General features: G+C 42.8%; 1 protein-coding gene across 1 annotated transcript in view; it reads right to left on the reverse strand.

Moving 5' to 3' along the window:
* Nucleotides 1-516: 516 nt before the first annotated feature.
* Nucleotides 517-23,371, reverse strand: part of MREG (melanoregulin) — a 70,908-nt gene continuing 48,053 nt past the window's right edge. The window contains exons 3-5 of the mRNA XM_069574500.1: nt 4,839-4,929; nt 3,562-3,725; nt 517-2,312 (exon numbers count right to left, since the gene is read on the reverse strand). Coding sequence (XP_069430601.1) covers nt 2,178-2,312; nt 3,562-3,725; nt 4,839-4,929 — 390 coding nt within the window. The 3' untranslated portion in view covers nt 517-2,177. The remainder of the gene's footprint in view (nt 2,313-3,561; nt 3,726-4,838; nt 4,930-23,371) is intronic.

The following is a 23,371-nucleotide window of genomic DNA, read 5'->3' on the forward strand; positions in this document are numbered from 1 at the left end:
GCAACCATATGCAGTGCAGCCTATCAGGCTCCTCTGTCCATGGGATTCTCCAGGCAAGAGTACTAGAGTGGGTTGCCATGCCCTCCTCTAGGGGATCTTCCCGACCCAGGGATTGAACCCAGGTCTCCTGCATTGAAGGCAGATTCTTTATCACTGAGCCACCAGGGAAGTCCCCACCCCCTTGCTTCCTTGGTGCATGTTAAAATACATAACAATTACTATAAAAATTTCCATCCATCATCTGAAACTGCCCTGCATACACACATGAACCCCTGGATCCTGTTCCTGAAGAGCACCTTGTGACTCCTGAAGTGGTCACTTCCGCCACCCTCAAGCCCCTCTCACGTACTTCTCAATGGACTTGAACTCAGACTGGCCCCTTGACTGGCTTTAGAACGACCAAAGGTCCTTAAGCCCATCTCTCTCAGCCTCTTTACTTTTAATTTAAAGGGATTAAGGAAAGAATATCTATTTCCTCTTTATTCTTGGAAATATAACACACATTCAACTGAAAAGTAAATATAGAAACCTTTTAATTCTTTGCAATGGAAGTTTAACCTTACTTATTCATTACCAAAAATAAAGACTATCATTACAATTTATTCTCTATAGATGCAAACAATCTCCTCTATTTTGACATCAAAAAAGTCAGAAAGACAAAACACAAATTCCATGGACAAAGATGAAAACAGTATGATCTTCAAATGTATTTTGTTAATTTATTGTTTCTTTTTGGTTTTATTTGTTTGTCTCACTGTATGTTTATCTAGCAAGAGCCTACAGAAGTGAGAGAAAATATCTGCAGGCTAATTTTAAACAACTTGAGAGAGGTATTAAGAACTAAACAAAACAAAATAAAAATGTATTATTTATTTTAAAAAATAAAACTTTTCCTTTACTTATTCAACTATGAAAAATGTTCCTGAAACATGTCAGTTAATTGGTCTGCAATGCACTCGTAAATGGGTAACATGGATCTCCTCTAACAAATATTTTAAACAAAGTATTCACTACCAAGAGAGCTAGTTGGGGTAGGGAAATCTTCAAGTCACAATCCCCTGCACAGACTACATACAAGTTACTTTTAAACTTGAAGTCAGAAAAGCAAAATCTGTAAAAGTAATAATATTGCCATTATTTTCAGCAATCTACTGATAAACCTGAAAAGCTCTTTTCAATACAATGAACCCTGATTTCATGACAAGCTCCTTGCTTAAGGGGCTATTAACTTTTGAAGCTGAGCTGCTCAACCTGTGGCAAACTTATTGACAGAAATGCTCCATTCTGAAAATCATCTTCAGGATGGAAGAAAGTCCAGCAATGACTTTCTTCAATACAACATGGCCTACAGAGTTGCAAATATGCACGAGAGGACTTTGGGCAGGTGTAACTCTCAGTCAATAAGCTGGAAATAGGCTAAAGAGAAGAGAAGACAGTGAAGGTCAAATATCCCTGATAAAATATCAGGCAGGGGCTTGTGGCCCAGAACTGGACACTATGCAAAAATGAGGTAACCAGATCTCAATAATGTTAAGAATTTGAGATGCCTGTACCACAACTGAAGACAGAGCTTTTTACATGGAGTTCTGCTTGGGATCATTCTACTTAAGACTCCCTCCTGAGCAGCAATCCTAGATATCTCTATTATTTTATACACCTAAACTTCTGGATATTCTCCAACTGATGCTCTAAACACCTCCAAGGATATGTAGGTGCTCCAAAATCAAGGAAGGTTGCATCATGCCTGGTAAGTGTTTTGGTGTTAGCCTATATTATATAACAGTTATTTAAAAATTGGTAATCCATATTTAGGCTCAATGATGGCTCCAGTAATCTTATTAACTGGAATATCCCATTCTCCCAATAGGATCAGTGGTCAAAGCTCATTATACAACCAAAACCAAAATGGGGGCAATAGAATCTAATCACCCATGATAAAACAGCCCACTGACCAACTCTCTGATGCAAGATCACCAGGATGTTTCAATGCAACCTCAACATTTATATAGTTTCATGATGACCAGCTATCCAAACTCTTAGGTTTTAGTAGGATTCAAAATCCTTTTTCTCTTAGCTAGCTCTCTTCTTGCTCATTCTTGTTTGCACGTATTTGCCCAACTTTGGTTGGCTATTGAGGTCCAGTGGAAGAATTCCCATTCTGCCTCGTAGCTTCTCCTTTAGGGACTTGGAAAAGGAAAGTAGCGCAGTTCTTTCTGGCCATCTGCCAGACATGGGACCCCAGCCTTCTTGGGGTAAGTTCGACTGGCAATTTTAAAGAACTCTTCCGCAGCATCAAGTGCAATGAGACGGTCCTGCCAAAAAATTAAAAACAAAAGTGCTATCAAAACGGAAACAAAGCCATGTCTGTGGCAAAAATTCATCTAAAAATCACATCCATCTAGAAATAACAATGAGTGAGTAGAACATTTATTAAATTTTTCTCAACAAATTTAGAGACACTCCTTAATCACTTATATTCTCCAGGAAACATTCCCCTGCTCTTAGAGTCCTTTCAAATCATTTCTCAATCTTAGGCTATATACCCACTATTTCTCACATCTCTTTGACCCCAAAATAGCTCAAAAAGCTGACTGCCCAACAAAACTGGCTGAAAAATACAGATTCTTGAACTACAACCCAAGTCTCAACTGGTCTAAGTATATTCCAGAAACGTGAATTTTTAAAGCCCTCCAAGTGATTATGATGTGCTGGCTACTGAACACCAAGGCATAAGATGCCAGCACCATCTCCCACACCTCATACCACGGTGAAGTTCATGGGGTTAGAATGATGAGTAAGTTTATGGACTAATAGAGAAGCAAAAAATTAAAGCAAAATCAGGAACCTAGATGTCCATCAACAGAGGAATGGATAAAGAAGGTGCAGTACATCTATACGATGGAAGATTACTCAGCCATAAAAGGAACAAAACTGGATCATTTGCAGAGATGTGGATGGACTTAGAGACTGTCACTCAGAGGGAAGTAAGTCAGAAAGAGAGAAATAAATATTACATATGAATGCATATGTGTGGAATCTAAAAAATGGTACAGATGGTCTTATTTGCAAAACAGAAATAGAGACAAAGATATAGAAAGCAAGTGTATGGACACCAATGAGAGGGAAAGGGGAGTGAGTGGGATGAATTGGCAAGCTGAGATTGACATATATACACTATTGATACTATTCATAAAATAGGTTAACTAATAAGAACCTACTGTATAGCTCAGGAAACTCTACTCAGTGTTCTACCAACACAACATTTGAAAGCAACTATGTGAGAGAAGTTGCTTCAGTCGTGTCTGACTCTGTGCAACCCTATGGACTATAGCCTGCCAAGCTCCTCTGCCCATGGGATTCTCCAGGCAAGAATATTGGAGTGGGTTGCCATTCCCTCCTCCAGGGGATCTTCCCAAACCCAAGGATAGAATCTGGTCTCTGAAATCTTCTGGATTGCAGGCGGATTCTTTATCATCTGAGACACCCTCCAAAAGGACAAAAGCAACTATAATAAAAATTAATTTTAAAAAATTACCAAAAAATAAGCAGATGGACACTTACCATAACAAAGAGATATCTCTCCGAGAGCTCCCAACTGGTTGGGAAAATACTGGTCTCTTCAGCCAGTCTCAATAGTATTTCCCGAGCCTTCCTTATGTTTTTAGAATCACTGATGGTGCTCAGTTTTGTCACTGACAACAAAGAGTCTGCTTCTCTTTGAAAACCTGTGTAAAGAAATTAAACCCTCATGTGAAGCAGTCACAACAGACCTGCAAGGGGTGAGGGGACCCGTCGATGGCTTTGGAGCAAATACAAGGAAGCTGAAGCCCAAGGCACCACTCCCTTTGCTGCCCTGCAGCTCAGTGAGGTTGGCCGGGTCTTTAATTAAAATGCTTTTGCGGTTTCTTCATGTCAAATTTTCTTTGTTAACTTTTCCCTCCAAGTTAAGCCTCTGCTACTCACCCACTGATGGCCTGCCACCCACTTTATCAGCTTGGAAACCCTCCTCCCATTCCCTACTCTTCATCTCCTCCTCTGTCCCCAGAATTCCTACTCGCCCCCTCAACCTGCAAAATGGTCATCTTCAGGTCCAGACTCCTCCAAGCCCAGGTTACCTCCCCTAGGGCAATATCGTTGGCTGGCTAAATTACTGTACAAAGGTCTAAAAGATTCATAGATTTAATACGAGCATAATATAAGCAACAAGGGATAGCAACTTGGTACCCACATTTGCAAAGTTATAATGCCAAGGTGTAATGTTCTCTTTCAAAGGGGAAGGACTGAGGACTTCAAAATTGATAAATTCATTTTTTCTGAACATGAAAACAAGCTTCTTTATAATGTGAGGGTCATATTTACTGAATTACAACCCTGGCAGAATTAAGAAAAATCAATACCCAATAGCTACTCTAATACCACAGGTATTTGCTGTCTCTCTTACAAATAATATTTCTCCCAATCTGCTCTATCTTATAAAGCTATGAGTAATTGGCCAATCATTCCATTTAAATCAATCAATGTACAATGCCCCCAAATTCAATGATCTTGATTGAATGAATATCCCATATGATTTCACTGCCCTGTGCTACTTGATACTGAAGACAGATGGGGTAACACGTGGCAAAAAATGTCCTCAAGACAAGGGCTGATGATAAGAGAAACATCAGATGTTTACGCTGGAGGATACAGAGAGGACGGCATTGGGAAAACAATTAGTACACAGTAGCCTTAATCAGTCAGTTACTGACATTCCTTTTATAAAAACCAGGCTGGAAAAAGTAAAGAGGAATAACCACAACTGGTTATTTTTGCCATTTTATAATCACTTTTAGACTTACCTAAATCTTCTAAAATGCGTTTCCATCTATTTCTCACTTCCCTTCGAATCTGTCGCAGGGTGTAGATATCATAATTGAGTTTTTGCCACTCCTGTAGGAAAAATTAAACTTCAGTTTTATTTTTACACTTTGGCCTAAATCTCTATCTAATTCCCAAAGCTAAGTTGTTAATGTGTGTGGTTCTCCTCTTCACTAATCTTCAAGGCATATTCCAAAAGGAGAAAAGAAGCTAGGTGAGATGAAGTCAGCAGGAATACATCACCTCCATGTCTGGGATATCAGCTATGTACCAGTGACGTAACACATTTCAGAAACTATCCCAATTAACCTCTTCACATTATCTAATCTCCCAACTACAATGATAGCACCTATAAAGTGGGGATAACAACAGTGAATATTCCATTTAAGGATGTTATAAAGATTGAAGGTATAAAAAACTTTTATATATAAAATACCTGCACGTTTTTATATATAAAATACCTGCACACAGTATTACTAAAGACTTTTTATAGATAAATAAACTGATGCCCAGAAAGTTTACCTAGCTAATATAATATCATCCAGCTAATAGGTACCGGAGAAGGCAATGGCACCCCACTCCAGTACTCTTGCCTGGGAAATCCCATGGACGGAGGAGCCTGGTGGGCTGCAGTCCACGGGGTTGCGAAGAGTCGGACACAACTGAGCGACTTCACTTTCACTTTTCACTTTCATGCACTGGAGAAGGAAATGGCAACCCACTCCAGTGTTCTTGCCTTGAGAATCCCAGGGACACGGCAGCCTGGTGGGCTACCATCTATGGGGTTGCACAGAGTCGGACATGACTGAAGTGACTTAGCAGCAGCAGCAGCAGAATCTTTACTGAGCTACAGATTTCTTTTAAACAGAATGGAAATTTATTTTCAAGGAGCCTTATCTATATGAAAAAGTCATTTTATAGAGTATACCTTTTCTGCTTTGCAAGAAATTAATCACACAATTATGCTAAAGTACAGCTTAAAAGAGCATCATTCTAAATGCTCAATTTGAGACTCAGATTATATGGCATTTTGACTCCTGTAACTGAAAACGTTTCAGTGATGCCAGGCTTGCCTTGCTCATCCCTAATCAACTTTCATGACTGGTTAAGAGAAATCAATTCAGCTGCCATTCCCAAACATTTATAGATACCACTCTAGGAAGGAAAAACTAGCAAAACAGAGCATATTTGGTTATGATTGCATTTTAAATCTCGTATCTGAAGGTACAAAGCCATCAGAAGGTCATGAATTTCACAAAACTATAGTTCAGAAAGATACACGCACCCCTATATTCACAGCAGCACTATTCACAATAGCCAAAACATGGAAACTAACTGGCCATCGACAGAGGAATGGCTAAAGATGATGCAGCACAAATACGCAACAGAATACTACTCAGCCACGAAAGAGAATGAAATAACGAACAGAATACTACTCAGCCACGAAAGAGAATGAAATAACGAACAGAATACTGCTCAGCCACGAAAGAGAATGAAATAACGAACAGAATACTGCTCAGCCACGAAAGAGAATGAAATAACGAACAGAATACTGCTCAGCCACGAAAGAGAATGAAATAACGAACAGAATACTGCTCAGCCACGAAAGAGAATGAAATAACGAACAGAATACTGCTCAGCCACGAAAGAGAATGAAATAACGAACAGAATACTGCTCAGCCACGAAAGAGAATGAAATAACGAACAGAATACTGTTCAGCCACGAAAGAGAATGAAATAACGAACAGAATACTGCTCAGCCACGAAAGAGAAGGAAATAACGAACAGAATACTGCTCAGCCACGAAAGAGAATGGAATAATGAACAGAATACTACTCAGCCACAAAAGAGAATGAAATAACGCCATCTGCAGCAGCATGGATGGACCTAGAGATGACCACACTAAGCGAAATAAGTCAGAAAGAAAGGCAAATACTCTCGCGTATCACTTATATGTGGAATCTAAAATATGGCACAGATGAGCCTATCTATGAAACAGAAACAGAATTGTGGACAAAGAGAAGAGGCTGGTGGTTGCCAAGGGGAGGGCAGTGGGAAGGGATGGATTAGGAGTTTGGGCTTACGATTATACAGAGTGAAGTAAGCCAGAAAGAAAAACACCAATACAGTATACTAACACATATATATGGAATTTAGGAAGATGGCAATGACGACCCTGTATGCAAGACAGGGAAAGAGACCCAGATGTGTATAACGGACTTTTGGACTCAGAGGGAGAGGGAGAGGGTGGGATGATTTGGGAGAATGACATTCTAACATGTATACTATCATGTGAATTGAATCGCCAGTCTATGTCTGACACAGGATGCAGCATGCTTGGGGCTGGTGCATGAGGATGACCCAGAAAGATGTTATGGGGAGGGAGGTGGGAGGGGGGTTCATGTTTGGGAATGCATGTAAGAATTAAAGATTTTAAAATGTAAAAAATAAAAAAAAAAAAAAGGAGTTTGGGCTTAGCAGATGCAATCTGGTATATATAGAATGGATGAACAAGGTCTTACTGTACAGCACAGGGAACTCTATTCAATATTTTGTGATAAACCATAATAGAAACGAATATGAAAAAGAATGCATATATATATATATATAATGAATGAACTGCTTTGCTGCACAGCAGAAATTAACACAACATTGTACATCAACTGTACTCCAATAAAATAAAACTGTTTGAAAAGTTGATGAATTTCAGCTGTTCTTTATTAGTTGGGAAGTGGTGAATCTGAGTTCTCTTGCCTGGTCCTCCGCTTTTGATCAAAGGTGTGTCTGCACATGCGTATTCATGAGTGTGCAGAGGCTGGAGTCAGGGGGAAGCCTGTGACACTGGAGGGCAACGTAACTGGGTCATCTCAGAAACGTGCAGTCCTCAGCATGTCCTTAGCACCGTGTTAAAGCACTCCTATCCAAGGCCCTACAGACTGAGTATTCAGTACGGCATTGCCATTTTCACTGGATGTGCCATTCAGCACACATAGCATCTTGGAAAAGAGCACAGAGGGTTTGAATTCCAGTTCCATTACTCATTAAGAGCTTAACTTTGGGCAGGTTCATAAAGTGACAGCATGTCACTGGCCTAATCTGCAGCATGGGATAATAATACTGCCTTCCTCTCGGGCTTATTATGAGGATCAAATGCTTTCAGGCAAGCCCTGAAAATAGAGCTTGGTGCACATTCTCCTCCAGAGCAGTGCAGGCACAGCTGCGAAACAATATTCCAAGACTCGGGACTGATTTCTATTACAAGGACTGAGGACATTACGCATGGCATGAGGCAGCACCTCATCGGTGAGGACCTTTAGAAGAAACATTTCTCTGTTCTTGACATCAGGTAGGATTTTGCTTTTCTCAAAAATTATTTCACTGTTCTGAACACTGAATTTTTATAACTGATCGGTTCCCATGCTTTCCTGAAAACATAGAGTCCTATCATGGAAAATGTACAGAATCTTGAAAACATTTTTGAATTAACAGAAGTTTTTTTTTACTACTTTTTATATCTTTTTTTTTTCTCTTCTAGTTTGTGCTCTCTCATTGTAGTTTCATGTAAGTTAACTTAAGTCCTTTCTGATTTTAAAAAAGATTATAAATATATAAAAGATTACACAGAGCAGCGCTGTGCTTCTTCTCAATGAAACTGACCCTCCTTGCCGGACTAAATGATAAGTGATCAGAGTCCTATTCATGCGTGATAGAGACCCATTCAATCAGTTCGCAAGACACTTTATACATTCACATAAATTATCTAACAAACCACTAGGTGGCTTCATTACCTTGCGATGAAAAGTCTGCTAATTTTTCTTTTGCTCCTTGGGCTGATGGTCAGAACTTCTGTCCTGAACTAAGTGTAGCCAAATCTCTCTTTTTCAGACACCCACTCATCATTGGATAATCCAGGCTTCAGATTTTCTTAAATCTTTCTTTTCTTGCTGTCCATATATTGGTTATTTTTGCTATTCCTAAACACTAACAATGTTACACAAACTCATTTCATTTTCCTGTCTGTTCCTCTGATAAACTGTCAAAGGAGAAGCAACGATGCAACATTTTAAAATCTGCTGAGTATGGATGCATGTGATAAGTGCCTGTTAAAAGATTAACAGAATGAAACTCAGCATTTCATAAATCCACATTTCTTCTTTAGACAGAATGGTCATGGATAACCATACATGAAAGCATCCTGAACGCTCTGCGCAAAACTTAAAGCTCTGAAACCAGAAGTAGCTTGGGCAGAATTTTAACAAAGAATTGGCTTTTGAAAAAATAAATGATGATAACAGAGGATTTGAATTTTTTTTCACATATGATCCCAAAGAACAAAATCTAAATGTAGCAAATAAGAAACAATGATGAACAAAATCTTACCCACAACTAAAGAAACTAACTCATTTACTCCTTAGTATTAGAGAAAAACAAGTCTTATGATGTCCTTCTACATTTTAAAAATTGCACCAATTTTCTTCAGACAAATGACTTGAAAATAACAAGTCAAATATTCTTCACAAATGACTTGACACTCAAATCTACTAGACATTAAAAGTTAACACTCTTATCTTCTAAAACAATCTGTGTTTACTCATAATTTCTGAAGTAATGCAATATGGTCATTGTGTCACCGGGGCCTGAAAGTTGAACAATGAGTACATTAGCAGAAGTATAATCAAAGAAATCATGCAAAGTTAATTTCATAAGATATCTGGGAACCAAGTCGAACCGAAAAACATCTGATTGAAAAAGAACAACTGAAGATACTTAGCTGAATCCTTGAGGATTTTCTCCTCTCTAGTTGTTGGCCAGATCAGATTAGAGCTGCTAGATAAGAAGGCTGAGGTCAAACACGAAAAGCAGAACAAAGAGCAATCGGCTTCCACAGTCAGGAGCCAGCTCTCCTGCAGCTTCTCCATCCCATGAGCTGGTCCTGACCTTGAGCTCTGATTTAAGCTCCAGGGGTCATTTTCTCATACATAAAATTAAAACATTTTATTCACACCTATTCTGTATTATTGTGAGGTTGTGGATACATGGCACAGTTAAAATATACTTCTTACTTCTTCCTAAAATGGAGATTTGTACATCTAAAGAAATGTACTCTAACAATAGATGACATATACTTTAAAATCATCTTATACTTTTAGAAGCAACTTCAAAAGAGATTAATTTATTTTTAACTATACAAATATAATTAATATAATCACAAAGAAATAAAAATTCAAAGAGAACAGAGGGCATAAAATGAAAACTTGCATCGACTTGGCTTGAGTTGGGTTACGTGCCCATCCTTGCTTGAGCCAATGGGATATGCTAATTGCCTTATGTTATTGGATTTCAAGCCAAGCACCCCTTCAAAGGATTCTGATTTTGTTGCTCTGAGAGGTGGGTCCCATGCACAGATACTTAAAAATAGTCCCTTACTGATTCTAATATCCAGCCAGGGTTGTTTATTAGCTTAAGCCTATCAGTGTCCTGTTTGAGCTGTGGTGCTGGAGAAGACTCTTGAGAGTCCCTTGGACAGCAAGGAGATCAAACCCGTCAAAATCAGTACTGAATATTCATTGGAAGGACTGATGCTGTAGCTGAAACTGCAATACTTTGGCCACCTGTTACAAAGAACTGACCCATTGGAAAAGACTTTGATGCTGGGAATGATTGAAGGCAGGAGAAGGGGATAACAGGATGAGATGGTTGAATGGCATCACCAACTCAGTGGACATGAGTTTGAGCAAGCTCTGGGAATTGGTGAAGAACAGGGAAGCCTGGCGTGCTACAGTCCATGGGGTCACAAAGAGTCAGACACGACTGAACGACTGAACAGAACTGAATCAGTGTCCACTCTTAGAACTGAGAATGTAACTTTTTTCTCCAAAGGAAATTTGGGACAAACTTGATAGACTGATGAGAGAAGGGGAAAACAGGTCTTGGAGAAGCAGGCATCAAGCATCTGCAGTGGCAGATAGATCAGTTACCCCAGGGTCTGTATTTTGTCTTTCTTTGTTGCTACCGGAACCCAAATTTTTATTTGGGGCTGCAATGTGTCCCAATGTGTTCCCCAGGGAACAGATCGTGATCTGTGCAAATGCTAGTGAGACTCTGTGTCCCCACTTGTCCTCCTCCCTTGCAATGAGAGAGAGAGAAAGATGGAAGAGCTATATTGCCCCAAGTACCCACATGTATCATACACTGTGTACATTCCTATGGGAATTCCCACTTCAACTCAACATCCACATTAAAAGAAGACTCCATACGACTGTGGCTATAATAACATTATATTGCAAATATTACACATCTAACTCAAGGAACTACAAGGTGCAGAGTAGTCAAATACTTTTACTTGCAAGTGACAGCTTTTTGATAAAATGAATTCTTTGAACATTGTAACTGCTATCTCTTTCCTTTCAACTTTCACCATCTGTATCATCTTATGCTACTTTCTATTCAAAATGGAGTTTCCAAAAGATATTTTAAATATATATATATTGACTGTTTCTCCCATTTCATTTTCTTTCATTCTGCAAGTAGATAAGTAAGAAAAAGATATGTGATATATGGGGGTGGGGGAATATCTGTATTTTAACAAGCCTCTAACAGATTATCTCATGCTTGCTTTTCACAGAGAAATGTGAAGTGGATAACACAGACTAGGGTAGTCTTCCAGCTATTGAAGAGCATTCAAAGCTGTTGACATCAGCCTGGAGGAAGGTTTTTAGTGACACAGGAAAGGGCTTGGTTTGTGAGCTTAGCCATCATTCTCATCAGGTACTGCATGGGGGTCAAAGGTCATAAAAGTAGCAGAGATGACTAACACAGGGAATGTAAGAATCGAGGCTTGAAACCTGTAACAAATAAGGCCTATAATATAAAATCTACAAGTTAAAATTTATTAGCAGCAGTTCATGCAAAAGACACGTCCCTGCATCTGGTCCTTTGGCTATGTTGACTTTTTTCAACCTAAGAGTTGGGTGCATTTTTATTTGCTCCTAATAACAAGAACTAATAACTTTATTTATTCCTTGTTCCAGTAAGACTTGTCTGCGTTAGTGGAAGCCACAGAAAGAGCGAAATTAGATGGAACTTTCCACCCCGGATGAAGCTTTTCTAAGACAATGGGCTCTCCATCACTGGAGCCATGTGATAGTTGCTGTACTTTAGGGGCTTGCCTGGTGGCTCAGACAGTAAAGAATCCACCTACAATGCAGCAGACCTGGGTTCGATCCCTGGGTTTGGGAGATCCTTGGAGGCAAGCACGGCAACCCACTCCAGTATTCTTGCCTCGAGGATCCCCATGGACGAAGGAGCCTGGTGGGCTACAATCCATGGGGTCACAAAGAGTCAGACACGACTGAATGGCTAAGCACACAGCACAGTGAAAATACACTATATAATTTATCATTTCTAGAAATATAACTTCTGTAGGCTCTTTCAACATAATATATTCCTTCTGTGTCACCTGGAAAAATTAGAAAGGGATTTGAAGGCATTTACAAAAAAAAGAGAGTCAGACAGACAGTAGACAGACATAGATAGATAATACTGATGGAGTACTTACTCCCAGGTACTACTCTAAGCTCTTTATAGGTATTTAGTCAATTCCCATAATATGACATGTAAGAGATGGATTTTCTAAAATATTTTTATTTATTTATTTCGCTTATTTGCAGCAGGATCTTTAGCTGTGGCATGCAAACTCTTAGTTGCAGCGTCTGGGATTTAGTTCCTGGACCAGGGATCAAAACACTGGCCCCCTGCATTGGGAATGCAAAGCTTTAGCTACTGGGCTACCAGGGAAGTCTCAATGAGATGGATATTATTATAACATTTGAAAAATGAGGAAACTGAGGCTGAGGGAGATGAAGTACTTGCCCAGGTATACACCTCAGTAGGTAAGGAGCTGGGATTTCTGACTCAGGCAGTCTGGTTGCAGGGCCAACACGCATAGCCACTGTCCACCCTGTCTCTTCAAACAAGAAAGTGGCGGGGGGTTGGGGGGGCAATGGGGAGGAGTTGCCGATGAGCAAGGGAAGAAGGGAGGTAAAGACGAAAGAGCAGATGATTAGAACAGAGGTCAACCTGAAGGAGGAACTAAGAAAACACAGTTAAAATCATGGGAGAAAAAAGAACTTTTGTAAAAGCAAAGTATTGCCAGGCTTTAGGCAAGAATGCAGCCATGCAAGAAGATCCTTCTCAAGGGCTGACTCCCTGGGAGTCCTTCCTCTGGGGTCTTCCGTTCCGCCTCCCCTCCTCAGAGCAGGTGGAGGGACCTCAAGCCCCTCACCTACCCCTCTCCCACACCCTCCTGTCCACCTGGCCACTGTCATCTCTGAGGAGTGAGACAAAGGCAAAACCACTCCCTTCAAGATGCAGACGGGCTGGGCCGTGAGAGGTGGCAGAAGCCAAGGTCTGAGATTCCGAGGACAGAGGAGAAAAGGTCAATGTCTGGGATTGGGCTATGCTTGGATGCAAGGCAGAGACAGCTGATAAACTGCCCACACTTTGCTGAAACTAGGCTTTGGAACTGAGAAAGGCCCCAAGTTTCTTAGACTCACCTACCTACTGGGTACTTCCTTCGCTCTTCCCCTTGAAGCCCCATCACTCATTTCAGAAGGAGACCGGTCATACTGTCTCCCTTCCCTTGGAAAAGTCCCCAGAAAGCCGGCGGCCCTCTCCTCTCAGGCTTTGGAGATGACTGGGTCACAGGACATCTAATTCAGAAAGCCGGCCGGGGCCCCAACGGGCTCACAAGACCAACCACGGTTTCCCTGGCTCACATGACAGACTTCTTCCTTCCAGAGTGCATCGGCTGGCATCTCTGAATAAACACCAAAAGCTTCAACCCCAGATGCCAAGAAGTGGAGTTCTGCCAGGAACTAGCTCCCTCTTCCTGAGAGGTCAGAGGGTTTCAATGATGCACTACCAGGACGTCCTTCCCTTTACCCTGCTCCCTCTAATGCCACGTGGTTCTCCACACCCTCCCTTCTCGGCCACGTGGCTTCAAAGGGAGTTTCCAGAGCCTTCTCTCTTCCTCCTCATCCCCTTATTCATCAGCGCCTGGCCACCAGCTTTTCAGACCTGCTACCCACAGCAAGTGCCAAGGTCCATCCCCCACCTCCTCAGCTCAGGAGTAACCCAACAGGAGTGTCCTTTCCTAAAGCATAGGATGCTGATATGCCCCCCTCCCTACTTCTTCCCATGCCTCCCCAGGTCTCTAAGGGAAAGAAGCAATAAGCATCTACTAAGTGCCCTCCAGGACACCTGGTGGGGCAGGGTGGACATTAGTCCCCCCATACGGCAGTAGAAAGGTCTGGCTCTTGCCTGGAGTCAGCCAGCAGGAGGTCGGGGGTTCAGACTCATCGCCTCTAACGTGCCTCCTCCGGCTCCACTTCCTCACTCTCCTCCCTCTCTCTGCAGGTCCTCTTCCTCCTCTGCCTCTGCTTGTGCGGTCCTTTCCCAAGGCTCTGTGTGGGTCTTTTCCTTTCTACCTGCCTGGATGATCTCTTCTAACGCCCCGCCTCTGCTGTCACTACTTTCCAGCCGGTGACTCCCAGGCCTCCTCTGGTGCCCTGAGCCCAAGCCTCAGGTCCAGGTTTCCAACGTCCCCTTTCTGCCAGATGCCTCCACACGGATGGGTGGCTGACTCAGCCACTGGATAGAGCCCAGTCTGACCACCCCCCCCCAACCCCCGCCAGCCTCCACCAAGCCAGCGCAGGCCCTCTGACACTCCCAACGTGGCCGTCTACCGCTCACTCCCCTTCCAGCCCACCTTCACATCTCATCCAAATCAGTCACCCAGTCCTGGTCCTTCTCCCTCTGTCACAAGACTCCGCTCTTATCTGTCCCCACTGCCTCAGCTTTCATTGGCCTAAACAGCTCCAGTAGAGGTCCCTCTGCTTCCAGAAGCTAACTACTCCGGTCTCCTCCCAACCAGCTATCTTCCTAAAGGTCAGATTGAGTCATCTCTCTCACAGAGAACTCCAGTGGGTACCACTTACTGAAAAAGCAGTGTCAGTCCCAGACACGGCTCTCCATCTTGACCCTGTCTGCCTCTGACCACATTCACTCCTGCCCTCATTCCACTGTCATCTAAATCTTACCCCATCTTCCAGGATGATGCTGTGAAAATGCTGCACTCAATATGCCAGCAAATTTGGAAAAACTCAGCAGTGGCCACAGGAATGGAAAAGGTCAGTTTGCATCCCAATCCCAAAGAAAGGCAATGCCAAAGAATGCTCAAACTACCGCACAATTGCACTCATCTCACATGCTAATAAAGTAATGCTCAAAATTCTCCAAGCCAGGCTTCAGCAATACGTGAACCGTGAACTTCCTGATGTTCAAGCTGGTTTTAGAAAAGGCAGAGGAACCAGAGATCAAATAGCCAACATCTGCTGGATCATGGAAAAAGCAAGAGAGTTCCAGAAAAACATCTATTTCCACTTTATCGATTATGCCAAAGCCTTTGACTGTGTGGATCACAATAAACTGTGGAAAATTCTGAGAGAGATGGGAATACCAGACCACCTGACCTGCCTCTTGAGAAATCTGTATGCAAGTCAGGAAGCAACAGCTAGTACTGGACATGGAACAACAGACTGGTTCCAAATAGGGAAAGGAGTACGTCAAGGCTGTATATTGTCACCCTGCTTATTTAACTTCTATGCAGAGTACCTCATGAGAAACACTGGGCTGGAAGAAGCACAAGCTAGAAGCAAGATTGCCGGGAGAAATCTCAATAACCTCAGATATGCAGATGACTCCACCCTTATGGCAGAAATGGAAGAGAACTAAAAGGCCTCTTGATGAAAGTGAAAGAGGAGAGTGAAAAAGTTGGCTTAAAGCTCAACATTCAGAAAACGAAGGTCATGGCAGCCAGTCCCATCACTTCGTGACAAATAGATGGGGAAACAGTGGCTGACGTTATTTTTCTGGGCTCTAAAATCACTGCAGATGGTGACTGCAGCCATGAAATTAAAATACACTTACTCCTTGGAAGCAAAGTTATGACCAACCTAGACAACCCAGGCAGCATATTGAAAAGCAGAGACATTTCTTGGTCAACAAAGGTCCGTCTAGTCAAGGCTATGGTTTTTCCACTGGTCATGTGTGGATGTGACAGTTGGACTATAAAGAAAGCTGAGCGCCAAAGAATTGATGCTTTTGAACTGTGGTGTTGGAGAAGACTCTTGAGAGTCCCTTGGACCACAAGGAGATCCAACCAGTCAATCCTAAAGGAGATCAGTCCAGGGTATTCATTGGAAGGAGTGATGTTGAAGCTGAAACTCCAATACTTTGGCCACCTGATGTGAAGAGCTGACTCACTGGAAAAGACCCTGAGGCTGGGAAAGATTGAGCGCAGGAGGAGAAGGGGACGACAGAGGATAAGATGGTTGGATGGCATCACCAACTCAATGGACATGAGTTTGGGTGGACTCCGGGAGTTGGTGATGGACAGGGAGGCCTGGCATGCCGAAGATCATGGGGTTGCAAAGAGCCAGACATGACTGAGCAACTGAACTGAACTGAACTTCCAGGCACAGCCAAATGCCACCACCTTGAGAAGTTTTCGCCTGTCTTACCAGCTCAAAGGAACTGGTGCTTCTTTTGAAATTCCTCAGCCCCTTTATGGGAACTGTTGTAGAGTTATTTACTGTCAAGATATTGTCATATAGGGGCTTCCCAGGTGGCTCAGCAGTAAAGAATCCGCCTGCCAATGCAGGAGACATAAGAGACATGGGTTCAATCTCTGAATCAGGAAGATCTCCTAGAGAAGGAAATGGTAATCCACTCTAGTATCCTTGCCCGGAGAATTCCATGGACAGAGGAGTCTGGTTGGCTACAGTCCATGGGGTTACAAAGAGTTTGATGCAACTGAGCACACATGTTGTCAAACAGGCACTTGTAACATCTCTTTCACTACTAGATTGTGAGCTTTGTGGTTACAAGAATCTGGATTCATCCATGCCGTACACAGTCCTCTGCACACAGCAGGCGACCCAGTAGGCTGGCTGAACTCAAACGAAAATGACAATTCACAGAAAGGCCACCTTCTGCTGATGACTGAGTGCCTGCTTTGAATCTGGAAAGCAACACTAAATTTTATCAGAAAAAGCCACGTGAGTTCTACTCCATGTGGATTCTGAACAAGGCAGGTTTATATAATCAAGATATTTGGATCCCCATATTTTGGGGAAGCAGAATGAATTCAAGAAAGATTAAATAAAACAAAATAACCCATTCACCTCTCCTGCTCTGTGCTGATCAAGCAGCTGACATTTGCAAAGTACTTTTCACATATGTCTCTTTAAATAACAATAGACATTGAAGTGAGACGGTGAGGCAGGCCCTGTCCTGATCACTCTACATGCGTCCTTGTTTTCATTAGAGAATCTGATGAGCTGGGTTTGTGGATTCTTTCCTAGACGTGTGTTAAGTGAGATCCTAGGAAGTTAAACAACTCAGCTGCGACCTCACAGCTGTTAAGTAGGAAACTAAAATTTCAACCCAAGTCTCTTTGACTCCTTAACCCAGGCTTCTCCCAGTATCCTAAGCTGCACCAATTAGGCCCAAATTTAGCTCACTCCATGGCCCTTCCCTGTCACCAATGTGGAAACTGGGACACAGAGAAAGAAAGGGAGCATAATGCAGGGACGTTCATTCCCGAAGCGGCTCTGGCAGGGCCACACGGACCCAGAGGACAGACAGGCCCTGCCCTGCTCTCCACACACCCCTGACCACACACCCCTCATTGCCCAGCAACCGGGTCCCAGTGCAAGGGGCTGGCGGGGAAAGGAGGAAAGAGGAGATTATGCAGAGGAAGCTCAGAGCTTGGTCTGGACAGAGTCAAGGCCACCCACCCAAGAGAGGCACCCAACGTCGGGACTATAAAAGCCCATTCTCCCACCCTCCCTCCACCCCACGGTGTGTGAGCAGCAAAGACAGGACTGTACTCCACTGTTCCTAGACTGCTGCTACACTCATCAGCATTCTGCGTCCACCTCGGCCCGAGTGGCACAGATCAGATGAGCCGGAGTGTTAGAGGGGAAACCACAGACCAGAGGAACACTGCAGGAGGTGGTGGTAGGGAGTGGAGGCCAAGGAGGAGCCAGTGCCTGGGGCCCTGGCGCTCAATCCTTGGAGGCTCCAGAATTTGGAGGGCCCTCCAACAGCTCCCATCAAGGCTTGGCCTGATCGAGGCAGGAGGGAACGGGACAGGGCACGAACTTTAAATGAATGACATAGGGGGGCTTCCCTGGTGGCTCAGTGGTAAAGAATCCTCCTGCCAATGCAGGAGACACAGGTTTGATTCCTGTTCCGGGAAGATCCCACATTCCTCAAAACAACTAAGCTGTGAGCCGCATCTACTGAGCCGGCGCTCTAGAGCCTGGGAACTGCAGCATGGAGTCCATGTGCCGCAACTATGGAAGCTGGCATGCCCTAGAGCCCGTGCCCCACAGCGAGAGGCCTCTGCAGTGAGAAGCCCGCACACTTCAATGAAGAGTAACTAGCTCTCCCCTCACCGCAACTAGAGCAAAGCCCTTGCACTGACGAAGACCCACAAGAGCCAAAATAAATAAACATTTTTTTAAAAAAAAAGAATGACATAGTTGTTTAGGATACAACATGAACTGGTTAGAACCTAACAGGCCCAAGATGGCAAAAGATTCAACTTCCAGTAGACCTCGAGCCTCATTATATGCTCATTATAATACATTAGCATATGCTAAATGACACACCCACCAGCACCATGACAGTTCCAACGCCAGCCATAAAAGTAAGCACTGGCCCGATTCCTGGAAATCTCTGCCCCTGCCCCAAAATAGCTGGGATAATCCCCCCACTCATTAGCCTATGAAATTACCCAGCCCATAAAAACTAACCAACCTCACACCTCATGGCTTCTTGACTTCTGAGACGGCCCACACTCTGTCTGTGGAGGGTGTCTCTCCTTGAATGAACCTGCTTTCCCACTTAGCTCTCAGGGCAGAGCCCTCCTGCCTGCCCATTTGTGTCTTTCACAAGCATTCTATACCATTAATAATAAATCTACTTCTTGCCTATCACTTGGCCTCTTGCTGAATTCCTTCTGTGCTGAGACATAAAGAACCTCCTTCGTTAAGGCCTGTGATCAGACGTGGGGTTTCTTTTCTTTCTTTCTTTAATATTTATTTGGCTGCATCGGGTCTTAGTTTGCAGCCTGCAGGATCTTTAGCCAACTCTTAGTTGCCGAATCTAGTTCCCTGACCAGGGATCAAACCCAGATCCCCTGCATTGGGAGCATGGAGTCAACCCTGGACCACCAGGGAAGTCCCAGACTGTTTCAGCTGGGAGACTGTGGGTTCGAGTCCCCTTCTAAGCCAGAGATTGTGGGTTCAAGTTCCATCTCACGAGCGGCTGAATTCCAGTCCCTTCCAAAGGAGAGAAGTTAGAAGACTTGGGCTCGAGTCCCAACGGAGGTGAGCCTGGGTTCGGGTCTCAGTCTGAAGTGTACAGTTTCATTACTGCTTCAGCCCAGCCATCTCGCTACTCTGGAACACGCACTCCACAGAAGACCTATCGGTCGGTAACTAAGGCCTATGGAAACGAGCCTTTTCAGTTGGGAAGGTCAAACTCTGATGAGGTTCGCTCTCCCCTAGTCTCCTCAGACCCACCAATCCAGGGAGATAAGAACAAGCCTCTGGGGACTTCCCTGGCATTCCAGTAGTTAGGCAGGGTGTGCAGGTTCAATCCCTGGTCAGGGAGCTAAGACCCCACGTGCCTTGTGGCCAAAACAAACAACAAACAAACAAACAAAAAGTTGAACAGAAGCAATATTGTAACAAATTCAATAAAATTTAAACTTTTAAAATGGTCCACATCAAAATAATCTTTAAAAAAAAAGCTCATATTAAAAAAAAAAAAAAGGAACACGCCTCTGACTTACAGGTTTGCATCTCTGAGCAAACTCTGGGAGATACTGAAGGAGGGCAGGGGAGCCTAGCACGCTGCAGTCCACGGGGTCACAAAGAGTCAGACATGACTGAGCGACTGAACAACAACTCCTTCCTACTGACCTTCCAGAGCCATCTACTTGCCTTTTCTCTGAATCCCAGAGAAGGCTGGGCCTTAGTCAGGTAAGCTTGCTGCACTGACTGCTAGGCTCTGAGACCCCCACCTCAGATGCTCTAATTAATAGGAGTCCCCAACCTCCAGGCTGCAAAGCAGTACCTCCTGTCAGATAAGAGGTGGCATTAGATTAGAAATAAAGTGCACAATAGATGTAATGCACTTGAATCATCCCCAAACCATCCCCCATCCCTGGTCTTTGGAAAAATTGTCTCCCATGAAATCAGTTGCTGGTGCCAAAAAGGTCGGGGACCTCTGCTCTAATACTTAAAAGACAATAGAGTGAAACTTGTCCAAGGTCTGGCTGTTTGACCCAACCTACCAGGCAGAGCCTCAAACCCCAAACAGCATCCTGCAGTTCCTGCCTGAGGTATCACAGAAAAGTACATCCTGAGATGGTTGGATGGCATCACTGACTCAATGGACATGAGTCTGAGCAAACTCCAGGAGATGGTGAAAGACAGGGGAGCCTGGTGTACTGCAGTCTGTGTGGTTACAAAGAGTCAGACATGACTGAGCTACTGAACAACCACCACCCCTGGTTGCTAACGTAGATCCAGTGCCCTCTGCGAGCTCTTGTGTTAAGACCTAGAACCAGGGCTAGAAGTCTGACACAGAACAAGTCAAATGCAAGTACCAAGTAATGCTTTGCCAACTCTCCCTGCTTATTTATATTCCGCAGTTCGGCTGGAGTTCTGGAAACAGACTGCCTTGCAGCCAGTGGCCACTGACCTAATTCTTTATCTGGTTTTAACCAGATTAAGCCAAGGGATAGCTTGCAGCTCTGGCTGTGGATGGATGCCAGCAAAGCCACAGATGGGGCTGTTAAGCAAAGAGATTTCAAGTCAGTCCTGTCGAATTTGCAGGGTTCCAGCCTACACACAGTTTTAGCAATGGTAGAAGGGCCCCACTCAGGAGGCGATCTGGCCAACACAGCCAGTGCAAAGAACTGGGCCTCGGTGTTTTCCTGTGACACTGTAACTCCTAATCAACTCACTGGAACCCATTCTCGGTTCTGCTGCTCAGGCAATGGCAAAAAAGAGACAATTAGCTGGTGTCACTAAAGGCATAGGATAATAAGTTAATTCCTGTGCGTGGAGTGGAAAGGGGGCCTTGAATTTCTGGCAAGACAGAAATAGCCAATTACTTTAAGTGTGTACCTTCAAGGAAGGCAGCATCTTTAAATTACGTAGGCAAGTCTGGATGTAACCATGGATTGTCTACATGCAGAGTCTAGAGGGCATCGCAAAGGTCAGCCCCCCACCCTCAGCCTCTAGCCCTGGGCTGTGCAGTACGGCAGCTGCTGACCATGCCTGGCGAGTCATCAGCTTCAGTGAGGCTCATCCAAATGGAAAGATGCTGTAAATGTAAATACAAGCTGAAGAGTGGCAGCTTGCAAAAGGACACCTCTTTATCCAAACCTTACCAGAAAGCGTTCTTATGTGGGTCCATAAGAACTGCAGGTTCTTTCCAGGTGACAGTTGGGGGAGAAGTCACTGCCCCTATCATTGGTAGTGTGTCTTTCACTCTCTAAAAATGCTTTTGTACCATAATCTCATTAAACTGCTTCCTATACCTGAGCAAATGTCATTCTACTTTGAAAGACCTCCAAGGTAACAGAAAAATATATAATTTAACTAAATAAAAACTTAAAACTTAGTCACGGAGAAAAAATAATAACATTAAAAAGGCAAGTAACATAGTGGAAAAAGCATTTGATAGAAGTATGGTGTTTAGTCACTCAGTTGTGTCTGACTCTTCGCGACCCCATGGACTGTAGCCCACCAGGCCCCTCTGTTCATGGGTCTTCCCATGCAAGAATATTGGAGTGGGCTGCCATTTCTTTCTTCATTGATACAGTATAGCAAGGGATGAATATAGAAAGAACATTCATACTAAAGAACAGAAGCCATGGATAGATAATTCATGAAAGGATCCATTAGGAAGTAATTATCTACCCTTCAAGAATTCTCAATGAAACAATAAATTCTGTCTTGTTGTTGTCTAGCCAAATTGTATTAAGGGCTTCCCTGGTGGCTCAGACGGTAAAGAATCTGCCTGCAATGCAAGAGACCCAAGTTTGAGCTCTGGGTTGGGAAGATTCCCTGGAGAAGGGAATGGCAACCCACTCCAGTCATCTTGCCTGGAGAACCCTATGGACAGAGGAGCCTGGTGGGCTACAGTCCGTGGGGTTGCAAACAGTCGGACACAACTGATCAACTAACCAGCACTATGAACCCTTACATTTAGCCAAACTATCTATTAAAAATAAAAGAAAATGAGAACATCCAGTGCTAGGAAGGATGTGGTGTGAGGCGCTCTTTTGTATTGAGAGTTATGAAATTGGTGTTACTTTATTTTTTTCACAGATAGTGAAAACTATTTGGCAGTATATATCAGAGTATATAAAAATGGATAAAATCTTTAATCTATGAATTACAGTTTGAAAAATCTAGCCTAAGGAAATAATCTCAAATGCAAAAAAGGTCAATGCAAATAATGTGCTTTAAAGCACTAATTAAAAGATGATGGATGGAAAAAGACTTATATGATACATTAGTGATCAGTGTTAAAGCAGACTATATATATTTATCATAACATATTTTTGAAACAATAGTGTATATATTCACATTAGTATATATACTATACATATATATATACACACATAATATATAATAGTGTATATGCATAATATATATAATATGTAAATGAATAAATAAGTGAAGACGCTCAGTCGTGTCCAACTCTTTGCAACCCCATGGACTGTAGCCTACCAGGCTTCTCCGTCCATGGGATTCTCCAGGCAAGAATACTGGAGTGGGGTGCCATTTCCTTCTCCAGGGGATATAATATATATATACATAGTACATGTATGTATAGTCTATATACATAATATATACACTGTATAAATTATGTATATATGTATATATGTAATATTATGTATAGTGTATGTATATAATATATACATATTCTCCCTTCTGGAGAAGGGAATGGCAAATATTCTTTCCTGGAGAATTCCATGGACAGAAATACATGTCTGTGCATGTCTATATATACGTATATTTTGTCTTAAAAAAAGCAAAAGAAAAATGCAATGAAGTAGTATAACAGTGTTTAATCTAAGGATAAGATTATGTATAGATGATTTTTTTCTCTATATGTTCCAAAATTTCCATAATGATCAGGTACTGTTTTTATATTCAGAATAGAAACTTTAAAATCCCCAAGGATTATTTTTATTGATTTTTATTATTCTTAATGATTTCCTTTATTAACCTAACCAAGTATCTAACTGCTTCAAAAACAGAAAAATCTAGCTATGGATATTACTGTAAGTCGAATTTATTTTTTAAAGGATTTACCGTGTTCTGGATTGCAATGCACAGACCTTAGGTCACCTGATGCT

The sequence above is a fragment of the Ovis canadensis genome, chromosome 2 (assembly GCF_042477335.2).
Source record: "Ovis canadensis isolate MfBH-ARS-UI-01 breed Bighorn chromosome 2, ARS-UI_OviCan_v2, whole genome shotgun sequence".
In the NCBI taxonomy this organism is placed as follows: domain Eukaryota; kingdom Metazoa; phylum Chordata; class Mammalia; order Artiodactyla; family Bovidae; genus Ovis; species Ovis canadensis.